The following is a 19,539-nucleotide window of genomic DNA, read 5'->3' as shown; positions in this document are numbered from 1 at the left end:
CATCATGTCTCCACCACTTCTTTCACCATTCATTTTAAATCTGTATCTTCTGGTATCAATTCTTCCACCAATGGGAAGTGTGTCTCCATCTACTCTGTCCAGACCCTCCATCATTTTGCACACCTTTATTAATTCACCTTTTTGCCTTCTTCTTTCCAAGGAAAACTGTCCCAGCTTTGCCAGCCTATCTATGTAACTGAAATTCCTCATCTCTAGGACCCTTCTCATGACTTTTTTCTGCATTTTCTCTAACGCCTTCGCATTCTTCCTAAAGTGTAGAGCTCAGAACTGAATGCAATACTCCAACTGAGGCCAAACGACAGTTCTACACAAATTTAACATATTTTCCTTACACTTATACTCGATACCTCTATTGATAAAACCCAGAATGCCTTATGCTTTGTTATCCACTCTCTCAAACTGTCTTCTCAGCTTCAATGATATATGTAGGTATACACCCAGGTCCTTCTGTTCGTACACCCACTTTAGAATTCTATATTGCCTCTCTACATCATTTCCACAAAAATGAATCATTTCACAACTTCCTGCATTAAATTTTATCTGCAGCTTGTCTGCCCATTCTCCCAACCTGACTATGTCCTTTTGAAGTTCTACACCATCCTCCTCACGGTTCACAACACTTTCAAATTTAGTATAATCTGCAAAGTTCAAAATGGTGCCATGCACACCAAGGTCTAGGTCCTAACACCAATCCTTAAGATACTCCACAACAAACCTTCTTCCTGTTCCAAAAGCATCCATTAACTGCTACTCTGTTTCCGTCAATTGGCCAATCCATATTGCTACTATTATTTTTATTCCATGAACTCTAATTTTACTCACAAATCTGTGGTGCGGTATTTCATCAAACGCCTTTAGGAAGTCCTTGTACACCACATCAATAGTATCACATTCATCAACCCTCTTTGTAACCTCATCAAAAACTCTATCTAGCTGACTAAACATAATTTGCCCTTAAAAATCTATGCTGGCTTGTAGATGCTAGGCTTATCTTTACCCCCTTTTTTAAACAAGGGTGTAACATTTATAATTCTCCAGTCCTCTGGCACTGTCCATGAGTCTAAGAAAGACTGAATTATGGCCAGTGCATCTGCAATTTCCAGTTATGATTCCTTCAGTATCCTTGGATGCATCTCACCCAGTCCTGGGACCTTATTAAGTACAGATAGTTTTTCCAATACCTCCCTCTTCTTCATTTTTAAAACTTCACAGTTTTAAAAGGCGACAAAGAAATCAACTAATTTATCCTAATTTAAAATGTAACCACCATAAGGTAGCCTTTACACTTGCTCTGTCATAGCATGTTATTGTGACGTCTGTGTTACTGAGATATATCTGTCCAGCTTACTAAGCTCACTTGAAGCATCATGACATATTTTTGCTCGAGAAACACAGTTGGCACTACAATTTCAAAAATACAAGAATCGAGAAGTCTGGAGCTCCAGGGAGTGTGAGAGTCCCTCAAGACTCCACTTCCATGTCTGCCTCTTGGACTCCCTTCTCTCCTCAATCCCATGTCAAATTCAGCAGAGAAACAGTAAAAGAAGATGAAGTATCAAAGCAACAAGAAGTTCAGCCATCAGTTCAAGTCCGAATGGGCAATCAAATACCAATTTGTTCAGGCTGTTCCAGAGTGTAGCCAGGACTTTTACTGCAAGGTGTGTGAAGTCTATTTGAGCTGTGCCAGGCATGGGGAGAAAGATATCACAAGACACTTGCGCACCCAGAATCACTGCAAGAGAGCTGAGAGACTAAACCCAGTCTATAGGAAGAAGGATCCCATTCAACTGGTGTTGAGTGGACTAAGCAAAAAATTAAATCTTCTTCTCCAAAAGGTAAAGTGCATTTATTCAAATCAGAACAGAAAGTTCTTAAGGTAATCTCCCCCTTGCTCATCCAAAATGGATTCACAGATCCTTTCATCACTTAAAACAACGGTCATCACATAGCCACACAGGGGTTTCTTGCTGCATGTTAAATAGCTGCTGCATTTGTTTTCACAGTAACAAGCATTGCATTTCAAATTAATTCATTGTATGTGAAGTTATTGAGATGTTGCAGAGATATGATCATATTTTGAAGCACTTTTACCATGACATCCACTCTCCTTAATCTTCACAACTTTGTTATTTCGAGAATCTTTACCAGATCATCTAATGTTTATTAAAATTGGATGCAAATAATTGGACCAGCCAGATTGCCACACTTCTCACCTTGCGATTAGATAATTGAAAATCAGCATTATCATTCCTAATCAGAACGATTATCTCTGGTTTGAGGTACACCATGTATCATGTACTTATGATACTTAAACTATCACACTTTGAAATTTCAATAAACATTTTAGTGATCAAAAAATCCTCTCCATACATTCCCCCTTCTTTCTTTCTCTTCCTCTCCTTTCCAAGTCTTCCTTTTCCTCTCTCCACACTCTCACCTTCTCAATCATCCTGTCTTTTATCTCTTCCCATTTACCCCATTCTCCCACACTCTCTAATTTCCATCCCTCAGCTCTTTTTCCTTCTCCATTGTGTTCATTTATTCTTTGACTCTGAGATGAGCTTCTGATCTGAAATATTCTCTGTCCTATCCTACCTACCAGATCCTGACACAACCCAGAGTTAAATTTTATTTGATGACACTCCTGTGAAATGTCTTTGGAGTTACTGTGTTAAAGGTGCTAGATCAATGCAACATGTTATTGTTGTAGCCCACCTTCATTGTTTAATGTCACTAAATTACTCTTCCCATGTTTAATTCTCTTGCTATCACTCTCAGACTGTTCCTTACTAGGGTATTTGAAAATATAATCTAGGGTGACTCTCCAATACAGTGCTTTACAAGTACTCTCCAGTACAGTACTACAGTCTTATAGTTGAGCAGGTTCTGGGTTACCATCCCTCACCCCTCAATATTACCATTGAATTATGTGGGATAAATGCACAAATCCTGCTGTTATTGCCTATAATTACATAAGAACATAAGAAATAGGAGCAGGAGTAGGCCATCTAGCCCTTTGAGCCTGCCCCGCCATTCAATAAGATCATGGCTGATCTGTCGTGGCTCAGTTCCACATTCCCGCCCTCTCCCCATAACCCTTAATCCCCTCGCTTATCAAAAACCCATCAACCCGCGTCTTAAAAATATTTAGCGAGGCAGCCTCCACCACTTCAATGGGCAGAGAATTCCAGAGATTCACCACCCTTTGAGTGAAGAAGTTCCTCCTCAACTCCGTTCTAAACCGCCCCCCCCCCCTTTATCTTGAGGCTGTGCCCCCTAGTCCTACTGTCCTTTCTGAGCGGGAAGAGTCTCTCCACCTCTATCCTATCCATCCCATTCATCATCTTATACATCTCAATGAGATCTCCCCTCATTCTTCTAAACTCTAATGAGTACAAGCCTAGTTTATTCAGCCTCTCCTCAGAGCTCAACCCCCTCAACTCCGGCATCAGCCTAGTAAACCTCCTCTGCACTGCCTCCAAGGCCAAAATATCCTTGCATAAGTGCGGTGACCAAAACAGTGATTACAACAGTGATTCAACTTCCAAAGGATGTAAATATATTTGGATTGGTTTTTGAGGAACATAAAGTATTTGAGAATTACCAGTCCCTCATTTTGCAATTTATGAGCTCCATCTCTACGTGAATGGTTTAACTGAGTAAACATGGGGAAACTGTTTCTCGTGGTAAAAAGGGTCAATCACCAGAAGAGATAGATTTGAATAATTGGCAAATTGCCACAGGGGAGATGAGCATAAGAAAATAGGAATTAGAAACAAGAGTGGGCAATTCAACCTTCGAGCCTGCTCCACCATTCTACACGATCTCATGGCCAAACTCCACTTTCTTGCCTTTTCCCCTTAACCTTTTATCCTGCTTTTGATCAAATATTTATCTGTCTCTAAGAGGGGGTTTTCTTTTATGCAGCAAGTTCATAAAGGTGAAACAGGCGTATAGTGTGAATGATTTCCCGTTGTACTGTATGATTCGTATTATCTGATTCTCTACACATATACAATTCTCCCCATCAAAGGAATACACAGAATTCTACTAGCCCACCCCTATTTTCTCCCATGTCTCTCAAAGGGTTGTTAATCTTGGAATTTTCTTCTCCAGAAAGCAGTGGATGCTGTGTCATTGAATATGCTTAAGTCTGTTTTAAACAGAATTTGATTGATCAGAGGGTTAAGGGTTATGGAGGACAGACAGGAATGTGAAATTAAATCCAGTCAGAAAAGCAACGATCTTCCTGAATGGTGGAGCAGACTCAGGGGACTGAATGGCCTACTCCTGCTCCTATTTCTTATGAACTTAAAAAGTGCAGTTGTAGAGGAATTGGTAGAGAGCTTCTTCCAGGGGCAGAAAGAAACTTCATATAGCACTTTCAATTTACAAGGAGCTGGCTGTTGAAGATACTAAAGGCCATTAAATGGTGTTACTATGATTTATTCAATTGGACAAGCAGGCTGCAGCAGCTGAATGGCCTGACCTACTCATCTTTACCCTGTAAGCAAATAAGCCAGGGAAAGCCAATGTTGCAGAGAGCGAGAAAAACCTTGCCCATTGATTGTGTGGCAGAGTGGATTTGAACCTCATCCTCCAATTAGGCATGTTACAGCCTTCTGGACTCCACATTGAGTATAACAACTTTAGGCTGTGAACTTTCTCTCCATCTTGACCCTTTTTTGTTTTTTATTGGTTCCCTTGGCTTGCCCCAGTACAATCCTACCTCTCCCCTACAGGATCACCAGTTTTGCTCCACTGAGCACTGACCTTTGTTCTCCTATTAACACATTCTGCTATATTATCTTTATTCCAAAATTAGCTTTCTTTAGTCCCTAATGATGCCATTAACACTCCCTTTGTCTTATGTTCATGACACCTTTGTCAATCTCTCCTTAGCACCAACATATCCCTGAAGTTATGTTCTACCCCACCCCTTCTGCAACTATATAATTAATTGCATTGCTATTCCTTTTCAGTTCTATAGAATGATCATATGGACATGAAACAGTGCGCGGGGTTTTACGGCCTCACTCGTCCCAAAACCGTAAAATCAAACCCGAGGTCAATGGACCTTTCCACAATCTGCCCCCTTGCTCTCTCTGATTTCCATGGCAGGCGTGTCGGTAAAATTCCAGCCATTAACATTGTTTCTCTCATCATAGATGCCACTAGACCTGCTGAGTTTATCTATCAGCTTCTGTTTTTATTTCGGATTTCCAGCATTCGCAGTATTTTGCTTTTATTTGAATGTGGAGGGTGGTTGACGTGAGCATTCTCTATCGACAGCAAAAGCCTACTCCTGCATCTGCAGTCCCCCATCCATGCATTAATCAAGCCCGAGTCTAGTTGGCTTCCAAGATCAAGCATTTCAGACTGCTGTGGCATACAGGCTTGCATGACCTGGGTTTCATACCACTCCAAGAGAGTCTATCTCTTTCTTCACTCCCACACAACAACAGCAGTAACTTGATAAAAGCAAATTACTGGAATGCTGGAATCTGAAACAAAAACAGAAAGTGCTGGAAAACAGCAACAACTTGCAGGTGGAGGTAGTGGTCTATGCTACATAACGAGAGCCCACTACTCACTCAGCCCAGGTACACCTGCCTCAACCCCCCACCCCGCTTTACCTGTAGTAACCGAAAGGATACCTATAATTAAAGTTACAGTCCAGCCCTTGCTGATAGCTTTTGTTCTCTCCAGTACGGATTAACCCTCCTCGCTTTGTGTGATCGATTGAAGCTTAACCCGAGTGGTATGTTTTTAATGCCATTCCTCCTCGCTGCTGGTGCTGGGTAACCATGGCAACCGGAACGCCAGCAGTCTGCCAGGGCGAGAGCCATCCTCAAATGACAACCTTCACACTCCCGCTCCCGGCACATGACTACAGCTCCCACAATGCCTCGGGCGGCGGCCGGGCCGCGCTGCATGGCTACGGCGCGCAAAGGCTCCTGAGATTGTAGTTTTTCTCGGCCTTTCCCCGCCGGGCTGGCGGCCGATTCGCCAGGCGCAGGTGCCAACCGCCGGCACGCTGCGTGACGTTAGTACGCACGCCCCGCTCCCTGCCTGTGACGTTAGCGTGGCAGCGCGGCCTGTGATTGGCTAGTTTCGCAGCGCGCTCGAGCAGAGCAGCTGGAGGAGACAAGATGGCGACGAAGAGTGGAAAGAACGGTTTTCTAGCCAAAGTGAGTCGAGTTGATGGGTCTCTTTCTTTACTGTATGTAGCATCCTAATGAGAGATTGCTATTTGATTCTTTCCTTTTGGGATCTGTTGTAAAAGTCGAGTTTGGTGACGGTGACGGTGGGGGAGCCTGTCTTTCCGCCCTGAGGGTAACTGTGCAGCCTCGGTAACCGCCTTTGCCTCTGCCCGACGGGCGGGATGAGGGGGGAAACTTCAAGCGCCGCCACCCCCCCACCCCCAGCCCCCAGCCCCCAGGTGCGGTGTTGCAGGCTGACGCTTTTCCAGGACAGTTAATGGCCGACGTGTCCTTACCCTGTCAGTGACGCAGCTTGGAGGCTGATCATTGACTGGAACCACAGAATGTTTATAGCACAGAAAGTGACCAGTCGGCCCATCGTGTCCGTGTCTTCCTGTCTTCTAATCATAACATCCCTACAATACAGAAGAAGGCATTCGGCCCATCGAGCCTGCATCAACAGTCCCACCCAAACCCTATCCCTGTAGATTCATAGACTCAGGGAACACTATAGTACAGAGAAGCCCTTCGGACCACCGAGTCTGCACCGAACACAATCCCACCCAGGCCCTACCACCATATCCCTACATATTTTACCCACTAATCCCTGTAACCTACGCATCTCAGACAACTAAGGCAATTTTTTAGCATGGCTAATCAACTTAAACCGCACATCTTTGGACCCTGTGTATTTACCCTATTAATCCCCCTGATATTATAGGGCAATTTAGCATGGTGTATCAACCTAAAGTGCACATCTTGGGATTGTGGGAGGAAACCAGAGCACCTGGAGGAAACGCATGCAGATATGGGGAGAATGTGCAAGCTCCACACAGATAGTCACCCAAGGCTGGAATTGAACCTGGGTCCCTATTGCGGTGAGGCAGCAGTGCCGACCACTGTGTTAAAAAGGGAAATAGCCCTACAACTTCTAATTCCTGTAGAAAATCTCAATGGAATTGACCTACAGGCTCAGGTAGTGCGTTCCAAATCAAATCGGCTCACAGTGTAAAAAGATTCTCCTTGTGTAATTTGCAATTCACCATATTTTGAAGTCCTGAATCTTCCAGTGGGAAATGTTTTTCTCTCTCTTCTGCTTAGAGTCCTCAAGATTTTGCATGCCTCTGTCAAATCTCAAACTTCTCCAAGAACAGCCTCAACTTCTCTAGTCTATCTGTGTAACTGAAGTTCCTCAACCTTGGAACCATAAGACATAGAAGCAGAATTAGGCCACGTGGCCTATTGAATCTGCTCCGCCATTCAATCATGGCTGATATTTTTCTCATCCCACATTCTCCTGCCTTTTCCCCATAACCTTTGATCCCCTTATTAATCAAGAACCCATCTATCTCTGTCTTAAAGACACTCAATGACCTGGCTGGCTTCCACAGCTTTCTGTGGTAAAGAGTTCCACAGATTCACTATTCTTTGGCTGAAGAAATTCCTCCTCATCTGTGTTCTAAAGAATCGTCCCTTTACCCTGAAGTTGTGCCCTCTGGTTCTAGTTTTTCCTACTAGTGGAAACATCCCCTCCACGTCCGTTCTAGCCAGGCCTTGAAAGCCAGCAGATTTGGACCCAAAACTGCTCTCAGTTCTCCAAATGGGGTCTGACCAGAGCCTTATACAGCCTCAGAAGTACATCCATGTTCTTGTATTCGAGCCCTCTCGACATGAATGCTAACATTGCATTTGCCTTTCTAACTGCTGACTGAACCTGCATGTTAACCCTAAGAGAATCTTGAACAGTGACTCTCCAAGTCCTTTGGTGTTTCTGATTTTCTAAGCATTTCCTCATTTAGAGAATAGTCTATGCCTCCATTCCTCCTTCCAAAGTGCATAACCTCACACTTTTCCACATTGTACTCCATCTGCCACTTCTTTACCCACTCTCCTAACCTGTGCAAGTCCTTCTGAAGCTCCTCTGCTTCCTCAATACTACCCATCTCTCTGCATATCTTTGTATCATCTGCAAACTTAGCAACAATGTCTTCAGTTCCTTCCTCCAAATCGTTAATGTATATTGTGAAAAGTTGTGGTACCAGCACTGACTCTTGAGGCCTGTCACTGGCTGTCATCCTGAAAAAGAATCCTTTGCCCCCACTCTACCTTCTGCCAGTCGGACAATCCTCTATCTGTGCCAGGATCTTGCCCTCAACAACATGAGCTCAACATGCCTCCACAATTTCCTCAGCTATCTCTTAGAGCCCTGGGGTGTAGTCCATCCAGTCCAGGTGATTTGACCACCTTCAGACCTTTCAGTTTCCCCAGAACCTTCTCTTAGTGATAGCCGCTACATCCATCTGTGTCCCCTGCTTCTCCTGGAGCTCTGGCATTCCGCTGATGTCTTCCACCGTGAAGATTGATGCAAACTATTCAGTTCATCTGCCAGATCTTTGTTTCCTATTATCACTTCTCCAGCCTCATTTTCCAATGGTCCAGTGGCTATTTTTGCCTCTCTTACCTTATATGTATATATATATATATATATGTAGAAAAAGCTTTTATACTACTAGCTAGCTTACACTCATGTTTAATCTTCTCCTCCGTTGTTTTTTTAGTTATCCGCTGCTCACTTTTAAAGGCTCCCCAATCCCTAGCTTCCCACTAATCCTCGCCACTTTGTATGTTTTTTCTTTTGCTTTTATGCTATCCTTGACTTCCCTCGTCAGTCATGATGCCTGTCCTCCCCGTAGCATGTTTCCTCCTCTTTGGGATGAATTTTTGTTGTGCCTCTTGAATAACTCAAAAATACCTGCCACTGCTGTTCCACTGTCTTCCCTACTAGGCTCCCTTTCCAGTAACTCTGGCTCCTCCCTCATGTCTTTGTAGTTATATTTATTTAATTACAATACTGTTACATCTGATTCCAGCTTCTCCTGCTCAAACTGCAGGGTAAATTCTATCATATTGTGGTCACTATTCCCTAAGGATTCTTTCACCTTAAGTTTCCTAATCAAGTCTGTTTCATTACACATCACCAAATCTAGAATTGCCCGTTCCTTAGTAGGCTCGGTTACAAGCTGCTCCAAAAAACCATCTCTAAGACATTCCACAAATTCCCTTTCTTGGGCTCTACTACCTACCTGATTTTCCAAGTCCACTTGCATATTGAAGTGCCCCATGATTATTGGGAGAACCATTCTGATTACTCTTCTGAAAATCCCTTATTACCTAAAGTGTTTCCAGATTTAGACACACTTCATTGGGATAAGATTTGCCACTTAAAAAGGTTAATGTGTACTGAGGTTTGATGCCTTCAGGACTCATGATTGATTCCAACTCCAGCTGATGAGAGACATATCGACGCATCTTAAGCAATAGTATCTTTCTTCCCACTCAGGCAGTGGTTTATTTCAGCCTCATGCTTCTCAGCCAGGAGGTTCTGATCCAATGCCAGAGACTTGAGCACATGAATCCAGACTGACTGGCACCAGAAGTAAGGGAGTGCTGCACTATTGGAGAGGCTGTGTTATGGATGAGATGTTATGCTTGTACCCTGTCTGTTCTCTGAGGTGAATGTAACTGATCCTGCCGTTTGAAAAAAGGCAGAGTAGATCTTCCTAGCAGGAATTGAAATAAAGGATGGCAGCAGGTGAAATCACTGTTGAAATGTCACAAGTAGCCCCTTGGAAAATCACAGACAGAGGGTGAAAAACTTAAAAACTGTCACCAATGCACAATATTACCTATCATTATGGATCTTCTGTGGTACAAACAGGGCTGAACAATTGCAAGCTTGCCTTCAGGTGATCTGGATGTTTTGTTAGGGCTTCTGAAACTGTGCACTAAATCTTAAAGGCTCTGCTGGTTCAAGATTTACTTTAAGTATTTGTGTTTTTGAGGATAGACAAAAACCTGGCAATTTGTGTGGTAAGATGACCCATAGTTTGTAAAAGCATCATTATTTGAAATGGAAGCTTTTTATTGCATATACTGCAGGCTGGTCTCCCACTCTCTAACCTCCATAAAGGTTGAGGTCGTCCAAACTGCTTGTGCCTTAATTTATACCTGTTCACCAGTCATTCACCCTGTGCTTGCTGCCCTACGCTGGCTCCAGTCAAGCAGATTTTTCATTTTAAAATTTACATTGTTATTTTTAAACACCTCAATGACCTCCTCCTATGTAAACACCAGCCTTAGAATCTTTCAAGATCTTTGTGTTCCTCTAATTCTGGCATCTTGAGCATCCCCAGTTTTAGTCACCCCATCATTGGTAGCTGTGTCTTCAGTGGCCTAGATCCCAAGCTCTGGCATTCCCTCCCTGCACATCTCTCCCCCTCCCCTTCTAAAACTTATCCCTTTGACCAACATTTTGATCCTCTGCTAAATCTTCTTATGTGGATTAGTGGTGTGTTTTGTTTTATAATGTTGTTGTGAAGCACCTTGGATATTTCATCACATTAAACATATATATAAATGATTTAGAATTACTTAGAATCCCTACAGTACAGAAAGAGGCCATTCGGCCCATCGAGTCTGCACTGACCACAATCCCATCCAGGCTCTATCCCCACACATTTACCCACCAATCCCCCTAACCTATGCATCTCAGGATACTGCGGGCAAGTTTAGCATGGCCAATCAACCTAACCCACACATCTTTGGACTGTGGGAGGAAACCAGAGCACCTGGAGGAAACCCATGCAGACACGAGTTTGCACAAACTCCACACAGTGATCCAAGCCGGGAATCAAACCCAGGTCCCTGGAGCTGTGAAGCAGCAGTGCTAACTACTGTGCCACCCATATGTATAAATCTAATTAGTTAACCCTCTGTGGCTTCCATCTGGCATAAATTTTCAGTAATGCAGGATAAAAATGGGAGATTAAAAATGTTGGAAAAGACAAGCCAGCTTCTGAAAAGGGAAAGATAAGTTTCAGTTTAACATCGTCTGATTTGGGTTCTCTGAAACATTCACCTGTCACCTCTTTTCAGATGCTGATTTAAACCTCTGTGTATTTCCATCATTTTCCAATTTCGATGGTGTGATCCTTAACAGCCTAAATGCAGAGTTGTAAACTTGAGTCACTAATTCTATCTGCTCATTACTGATATATAGGTTGGCATACACTCATTATCACTCATACGCAGAATTCTGCTCAGTCTTTTGTGGCTGTTGACGTAAACATTAAAACAGTGAAGATCTACAGACAATTCACTAAGCAGAAGAAAATAGTAAACACATTCAATTCTGAATTTGAATTCTGAATACAGGTATATTAAGAGCAAAAGGATAGTAAGGGATAAAATCGGTCCTCTTGAAGATCAGAGTGGTCGGCTTTGTATGGAACCAAAAGAAATGGGGGAGATGTTAAATGAGTTTTTTGCACCTGTATTAACTAAGGAAACTGGCATGGAGTCTACGGAAATAAGGCAAACAAATAGAGAAATCATGGAACCTCTACAGATTAAAGGGGAGGAGGTGCTTGCTGTCTTGAGGCAAATTCGAGTAGATAAATCCCAGGACCGGGCAGGGTATTCCCTCAGACGTTGAAGGAGACTAATGTTGAAATTGCAGGGGCCCTAGCAGATATATTTAAAATGCCGGTATCCGGGGTGAGGTGCCGGATGATTGGAGGATAGCTCACGTTATTTCCGTTGTTTAAAAAAGGCTCAGTAACTAATCTGGGAAATTTTAGGCCAGTAAGTTTGTTGTTGGTGGTAGATAAATTATTGGAGGGAGTACTAAGAGATAGGATCTACAAATACTTGGATGGACAGGGACTTATTAGGGAGAGTCAATATGGCTTTGTGCATGGTAGGTCATACTTAACCAATCTATTAGAGTTTTTCGAGAAGGTTACCAGGAAAGTGGATGAAGGGAAGGCAGTGGATGTTGTCTACATGGACTTCAGTAAGGCCTTTGACAAGGTCCCGCATGGGAGGTTAGTTAGGAAGGTCCAGTCGCTAGGTATACATGGAGAGGTAGTAAATTGGATTAGACATTGGCTCAATGGAAGAAGCCAGCGAGTGGTAGTGGAGAATTGCTTCTCTGAGTGGAGGCCTGTGACTACTGGTGTGCCACAGGGATCAGTGCTGGGCCCGTTGTTGTTTGTCATCTATATCAGTGATCTGGATGATAATGTGGTAAATTGGATCAGCAAATTTGCTGATGATACAAAGATTGGAGGTGTAGTGGACAGTGAGGAAGTGAGGACAAAGTCAAGTACATTTTTTCCTCACCACCTGCCAAAGACCCAATCCAGCAGCTGTGTTGTTTAGAGCTCATCATTTTTGGTGCTATCGAACCATTTTTGTTGGACATTGAATTCCCCCATTCAGAGTACATTCTGTGCCCAACTCAGTATTTCCTCCAAGTGGTGTTTAGCATATCCTGATTCACCAGCTGAGAAGGGTGGTACGTGTTAATCAGCAGGAGATTTCCATGCCCGTGTTTGACCTGATGCCATGAAACTTCATTAGAGTCCAAAGTTATGTTGATGATTCCCAAGGCAACTCCCTCCTGACTGTGTACCACTTTGCTGCCACCACTCGTCAGTACGACAGGGCATCTCCCAATTTTGGCACAAACTCAAGAAAGAGTTTGCAGGCTCAACAGGCGTGGGTTAATTGTTATCATTTCCAGTGCTTGCTCTATCCAGTTTCATTTCTCAGGACTTCATAGCAGTTCACACAATGGAGTTTCTAGGGCATTTAGGAGTCAACCACTGCATCTGGAGTCACATAAGCCAGACCAGCTAAGGATGGCAGATTTCCTTCCCTAAACTTGATGGGTTTTTTCATATCTGTCATTAGGCTAGCTTTTAATGCCATATTTATTAGTTGAATTTAATTCCACCAGCTAGCTTTTAATGCCATATTTATTAGTTGAATTTAATTCCACCAGCTGCTGTGAATGGATTTGAAAGTGTCCCTGGATTGTTAGCCTGGACCTCAGGATTATTAATCCAGTGACATTACCACTACCCCACTGCCTCCCCACCATGGCAAACTAAACAACCTCAGAGACATTTTTTAAGGAGGATCTTAAAAGTCGGAATATGAGATGGAGAGGTTTGGGGAGGGAATTTCAGAGCTTAGGGCCACGGTAGCTGAAGGCATTGAGGATTCCATGGAGACGATTCAGAAGAGAAGGTCACAGTGTTGGATGAGACATTAGAGAAACCACATTTCAGAGAGGGTTAAAAGGAGATCGGATAGATTTTTAAACTGTGAAAAAGCAAAAACGTTTCCCACTGAGTTGGTAACTGGATTTTTGTTTGTAGAGTGAAGATATGAATTCCATCAGGGATAGTGGGACAGGGCTGAATGTATAATCTTTAGAAGGGAAGAGTATATGAGAAAGGAGGTCAGGTGAATGGGACTAAATGGAGAGCTTTTTTACAGAGCCTGCACTGATCTGATAGGCTAAATGGTTTTCTACATTTTTCCTAGTGGAAGATCGATGACAAGCCAGTTAAGATCGACAAGTGGGATGGTGCAGCTGTAAAAAATGCCTTGGATGATGCTGCCAAAAAGGTAAGTTTAAGTTTAGTAGTATTGCAAGTTGGCTTACACTGATACTGCAGTGGGGTTGCTGTGAAAATCCCCTAGTTGCCACACTCCGGCAGCTGTTCAAGTACACTATTCGGGAGAATTCAGCATGGCTAACACACCTAATCAGCACGTCTTTTGGACTGTGAGTGGAAACCCATGCAGACACGGGGAGAACGTGCAAATTCTACACACAGTGACCAGGCTGGGAATTGAACCCGGGTTACAGGTGCTGTGAGACAGCAGTGCTAACCACTGTTGTTGTGTCACCCCAAGGGACTGGCCATGTGGCTTCTTTGTTGTCTACAACTGGTCCTTGTGACATTCTGCTAATCAGTATGGCTGGCTTGAAAACAGTAAGGCGACCTGTTTTGCATGTGCTGCTCAACAGACCTATTGGATGGGCTTCTTTGATGAGCCACTTTGATACCTTTCTGAAGGAAATTCATTGTCTTGAAACTTTAACTCCCTTCTTCTCTCTGCAGATGTTGCCAGATTTGCAGAATGCTTTTCCAACATTTTCTGTTTATATTTCTTTAATATAATTTATGTATCATCTTTGCTCACCTTACTGTTTATTCTTCTTTCTCATTAGGTTCTTCTGGAGAAATATGGGTATGAGGAGAATTATGGACTGATTGATGGACGGCTCCTTATCTGCACCATCTCCTGTGTCTTTGCAATAGTTGCCCTAATCTGGGACTATATGCACCCTTTCCCTGAGTCAAAGAGTGTTCTTGCAGGCTGCGTCCTTTCATATCCTTTTGTGTAGCAATAATCTGTTGCCTCATTATGAAGCAGTGTGTTGTTAACCTGTCCCTTTGGATGGATGTTAAAGATCCTTCAACTACTATTTGAAGAATTTAAATATAGAGAAGTGTGAGATCATTCATTTTGGTGGAGGGGATGCGGACAGGCAATGTAGGGAATAGTACAGCTCTAAATGTGGAGGGACAGAGGGGGCTGGAGTTTTATAAGGGGCTTGTTCTCTGAAGACAAAAGGAATATGTTCAAGCCTCGAGTCTTTTTGAATTACCAGAAGCTCGGGGAATCTGTAATTCTTCATTGCTTTCTCCATGGCATTCTCCTTTTCTTCTGTGGTATAAATAGTTGTGAATGTTTGAAATCTGGCATTCCTGTTTGTTCTGATGAGTACAAGACAAAAAGCTTCAACAACACATCACTATTTTCAGCAGTATTCATGTTGGGTATTACTAAGTGACTGTGGAACAATGCAGGAGACTGAAAAGTGAGTGACATCTGCCATTAAACCTACTGATTGGCAATTCAGTGTTAACCAAGCAGCCCAGCTTTACACAGACAACTTGGCTGTCTGTGTTTTTGGGGAGTGGGGTAGTTGATAGATCTTCCTGAACTTATTATTTCCTCAGTGTGATTTCTTAGCAGAGGGTGGGGAAAGTTAAAGTAAGAGAAGAAGCATGTGTGCACTCTGTAGTTTTCTTTAACACACCTGCACCTATTTTGTTATGATGGGGATTCTCACATTTTATACCTCTTACAAAGAGAGAAGCATATTTTTAATTGCTATACAGAAAGACCCAGCTGGATTGGATCCCGGAGACATCTGGCAACTTTCATCATCTCTACGGAGGTACTGAATGATTTTGTTTAATTGTAACTTCTTTCCAAAACTATATACTGTTTAATTAGCTCAACTAATAACTTGAGAACCACAAGTCCCGGCTTTAGAGATTGGGTACTACTGAAATAAATGCCATGCCTCCAATACCATCAAAATTGAAACCTTTGCACTATTTGAGCAGGACTGGATGGGGCTGACTTAATCTACTAGTCCTGATATTTGTCCCAACTCATTTCTTTGAGGGTATAGAACATAGAACATTACAGCGCAGAACAGGCCCTTCGGCCCACGATGTTGCGCCGACCAGCTTTTTAAAAAAAAACAACACTAACCCACTAATCTAAACCAATCCCATTTCGTCCATAAACCTATCCACAGATCTCTTAAACGCCCCCAAACTAGGCGCATTTACAACTGCAGCTGGCAGGGCATTCCAGTCCCTCACCACCCTCTGGGTAAAGAACCTACCCCTGACATCAGTCCTATAACTACCCCCCCTTAATTTAAAGTCGTGCCCCCTCGTGCTAGCTTTCTCCATCCTAGGAAAAAGGCTATCACTATCTACCCTGTCTAAACCTCTAATCATCTTATATCTTGTATGGAATTTAGTGAGGTAAGAAAACAAATCTGAACCTTTCAGGTGGCTAGGCTGCTGTGATTGGTCAGGCTACCAACATTTTAACTGGTCACTAACTTATTTGTGCAGACTGAGGAGTGTATAAGCTTGTTTTGCCTGGACAGCCATTGAAAGATTAATTGTGTGTTTCTGTCCCAGTAACCCTCAAAGCACTGACTGCCCTAATAATTCTGTGCTTCAGGTTCGATGACCAGTACACCTTGAAAATGACTTTCATTGATGGACGAACCAATCAGGAGCGGGAGAGAGAGTTCACTAAGTCCCTTGAGTATTTCTTCGATGAGTCCGGTGTCCTGGTTATGGATCTGTTTGAGCCAGAAGTGTCCAAGCTGCATGATTCCTTGGGGAAGAAGAAAAAGATGAAATAAGAGTTTGTGCTTGCTTCTTTACATTATGTTGTACTGCTGGGATCATGCTTGCAAAGAAAAAGGAAAAAAAAACACTTTTTGGTAATATTCTTGTTTTGATTGCACCCCCTTCAGCACTGGGTTCTCCAGGGAGGTTGCTTTGCATTCCCCAAATTAATTCAAGAGCAGAAACCTGCATCTGTATAGTTTATATATCTATATATCTTTAGCTTTGCAGAAGAGTCAGGTAGGCCTGAGATTGCAACCCAGGAGAGGCAAAGCAGTGAGGATTGAGGACATTGATCCTGGCCTATCTGGTTCAGTTAGGGAAAATTACTTTTTATTCTGACCTGAGTATTGAAAGAAAAGTCAATTTTGAGGAGATGGTGGTGGTGAAATAGTTTGACAGCAGTGTTCAGTGGACTCTGATACGTTTTCAGATATCAGCAAAGGGCAGTATTTAGATGGGGGGGTGTTGGGAGGGAAGAAGGATGTGTCCCTGGGGAATAGAGTTATTCATCACGTGCTACTCATGTAGAAATACAGTGCAGGCTTCCCACCACTGACACATGCTGGTTATGTCACATGCCTGAAGCTTTGTAAACAACCACTTATTTATCTTAATTCCATTGCAGGGGTGGGATTGGGTTATGTATACCAGAATGGGGGGCTGGTGGCGGTGCTACAGCAGGAGAAAATTGAGCAAGCTTGACCTTTCTGATCGCTACACAGTGATTGCACAGCAGAATGGATGTTAGCTGAGGGGTAGAGTCAACCTCACCTGTGATATCCTGGCTACAGGCTGACAATGTCTACTTGTGTCAGATACCATGAAATAGTCAACTCTTTGGAGCTGTACCCACCTTCAGTGGGGAGAGAGACAACATGATTATATTGCACTGGACTACTTGGGCATTCTCAGTCAGACTGGAATGGATCTAGGTTCACTTCCCAGGTAAGGTGCGAGTCTAATCATCCCACAATCTGCATTAGCCCCAGATTGTAATGAGCTGGGGATTGGTCTCAGCAGTGTCTCTTCGGGACAGCTCCTTGATTGAAACTGGCCCATGCATTTGGACTAATTTGGTGAGCTATAGAGTGGGTGAAGTGTATAGTGGCTCCTGAAATACATGACTGTTGGGTGAAGGTGAAAGTGGGCTTCACTGTGGCAGAATCAAACAGATCACCCAAAACTATTGATAGGTGAGGGACAAATATCGATCCTGGCAGAAATTCCTTTGCTGTTTAAAATAATGCTTTTCTAATTGTGGTCCTGGAATCTTTTTACATTTACTGAGGACAAGCATGGCCTTGGTTTAACATCCCATTTTTAAGATTTCATCTGTCAGGAGAGTTCCATTAATTATGTCCTTCAGATGGGGCAGCTGCAACTAGTGCAGGTTCACACCTGAAGATTGTGCCCAGCGAAACCCCAGAAACAGTCAATGTTTTCACAAAAGAAAATTGATCCTAAAAAATCAACTTCCTGTCTACCCAACCAACCCTGCATGCAAATCCTAAATTAGGCTAGCTACTACTTTTGGTGGGGGGGGAGGGATAGAAACTGTAGAGCTGTATTTTTGCAACTTTAAGTTCCTCCTTCATCCAGAGTGCTTAATCTATTCGTCCTTGGGTTTCACTCAGCCAAATGGGAGAGCAAGAACGTGTTTTTTTGATATCCACTGCCCTGCACACACAAGTACCAATAAGATGAACTTAGAACAAGGCAGTGGATGAATAGGTGACTACTTTCATGTTGGGGAAACACCAGGATACTTTGTGAACTTGGAAATGTCCTATTGCAGACAAGGATAGTTGAAGTCCTTGGCTTAAGCTGCAGTTGTGTATGAAAGCTCTTCAAATGTGCACATGTCTGTAATGGGGCAAAATCTTGGCCTTCAATTGATGAAAGATAGTGAGTGGAATTATGAGTATTTGAAGAGCTTTGATGTCTCTTCATGTATTTGAATAAATGTGACAGAAAACATGTATACAACACCTTCCATGACGATCCATCTCAAAGTGCCTTACGGCTAGATACATATTTGAAGGGAAATATGGCAACCAATTTGGACACAGCAAGATGCCAGAAGCAGCAAAGCCAAATATTTTATACCATTGCTTAAGGGATAAGTATTGGCTCAGCATCAAGGAGAATTCCCCAACCCATGTCATAGGAGCATAGAAAGCTTGTGGCACGGGAAGAGGCCACTCAGCCCATTGTGTCTGTGTCAGCCAGCCTGATAAAACTTACTAGCATTTGGACTGTTGTCCTGCAGAATGAGGTGTGACTCCACATACCTTTTAAATGTATGGAGGGTTTCTGCCTTTAACTTTTCAGGCAGTGAGTTCCAGATCCCTACAATCAATCATCACCCTGCCAATCCTTCTACCAATTGCTTTAAATCTATGCCATCGTTACATTCCTTTATGGCTCCTTTACATTCATCTGAAGGCAGACAGAATCTCCAATTAATGTCCTATCTGAAAAGTGCAGCGCTACCTCAGTAAAACTGTGGCAAAAGTATAGTCATGTGGTGAAGTCTGGAATGGGATTTGAATCCACTTGCTGTCCCATCCCATTGCCTTTCTAAGATTAAGTATGCACGAAAAACCTTGCAAATGTTACGGGAATTAGCGTTCTCACAAATTTAACTTTGTGAAGAGGCTTTGTCTCAAAATTTTAAATATGGTGAGTATTTTCTGTTAAAGCACAAATTTAAATTTACGACTTAAAGTGATGTGAAGACTGATGCAAGTATCTTAATGTTGCTGAAAAAGATGCTGTCAAAACTTCAGCTTGCATTTGTCAGGACAGCTGCTAGAATGCCAAATTTTAAAGGGTGCAGTAGTTGATATTGTATGTGAAAAGGGTGCTGGTGGTAAGTCAGCTCTGGTTGAGACATTACATGTGATTCTGCAATTGGACAACATAGCAATGTTGGGTATTTATGATCTGAATTTTGCAAGCTGGGTTTGGTTGAGTACAGTCTTTTGGTAACAGCTGAAGGGATGTGTTTGATATGCATTGCCATTTGTTGGTATATGTAACCTATGTTCCTGGCAGTGTACCAGCACTAAATTCATATAACACATTATTCAGAATACCTTTTTGGTTTGATGGCAGTGTCTTATTAGTGGAAAGTACGCTAATGTTGCAATTGCTCAATTTTTAAATAGATACTTTAGCCTTCCAGAGTAACTTAAGGTAAACAGGATACGTTTTACACTTAA

At 42.7% G+C, this 19,539-nt stretch overlaps 2 protein-coding genes across 4 annotated transcripts in view; one reads left to right on the top strand and one right to left on the bottom strand.

Moving 5' to 3' along the window:
- Positions 1 to 5,849, bottom strand: part of xrra1 (X-ray radiation resistance associated 1) — a 59,489-nt gene extending 53,640 nt beyond the window's left edge. For all 3 annotated transcript variants that reach the window (XM_080197734.1, XM_080197736.1, XM_080197737.1), the window contains exon 1: positions 5,679 to 5,849. The gene's annotated coding sequence lies outside the window, so the exon portion shown is untranslated. The remainder of the gene's footprint in view (positions 1 to 5,678) is intronic.
- Positions 5,850 to 6,106: 257 nt separating this feature from the next.
- On the top strand, positions 6,107 to 16,400 carry spcs2 (signal peptidase complex subunit 2). The gene is made up of 5 exons (XM_080197753.1): positions 6,107 to 6,212; positions 13,620 to 13,703; positions 14,314 to 14,474; positions 15,196 to 15,330; positions 16,140 to 16,400. The coding sequence occupies exons 1-5, from the start codon at positions 6,174 to 6,176 to the stop codon at positions 16,324 to 16,326; spliced, it is 606 nt and encodes a 201-aa protein (XP_080053879.1). The 5' UTR covers positions 6,107 to 6,173; the 3' UTR covers positions 16,327 to 16,400.
- The last annotated feature ends 3,139 nt before the right edge of the window (positions 16,401 to 19,539 follow it).

Source organism: Carcharhinus amblyrhynchos, chromosome 10 (genome assembly GCF_965287045.1).
Source record: "Carcharhinus amblyrhynchos chromosome 10, sCarAmb.v2.hapA, whole genome shotgun sequence".
Classification (NCBI taxonomy): Eukaryota; Metazoa; Chordata; class Chondrichthyes; order Carcharhiniformes; family Carcharhinidae; genus Carcharhinus; species Carcharhinus amblyrhynchos.
This window is presented reverse-complemented; position numbering and strand designations above follow the sequence as displayed.

What these genes read in the sequence shown, in the direction of transcription:
- spcs2 (XM_080197753.1), top strand. Translation starts at nt 6,174, where the DNA reads ATGGCGACGAAGAGTGGAAAGAACGGTTTTCTAGCCAAA. An exon ending in AGAACGGTTTTCTAGCCAAA is followed by an intron (nt 6,213 to 13,619) that starts GTGAGTCGAGTT and finishes CATTTTTCCTAG; the next exon opens with TGGAAGATCGATGACAAGCC. An exon ending in TGGATGATGCTGCCAAAAAG is followed by an intron (nt 13,704 to 14,313) that starts GTAAGTTTAAGT and finishes CTTTCTCATTAG; the next exon opens with GTTCTTCTGGAGAAATATGG.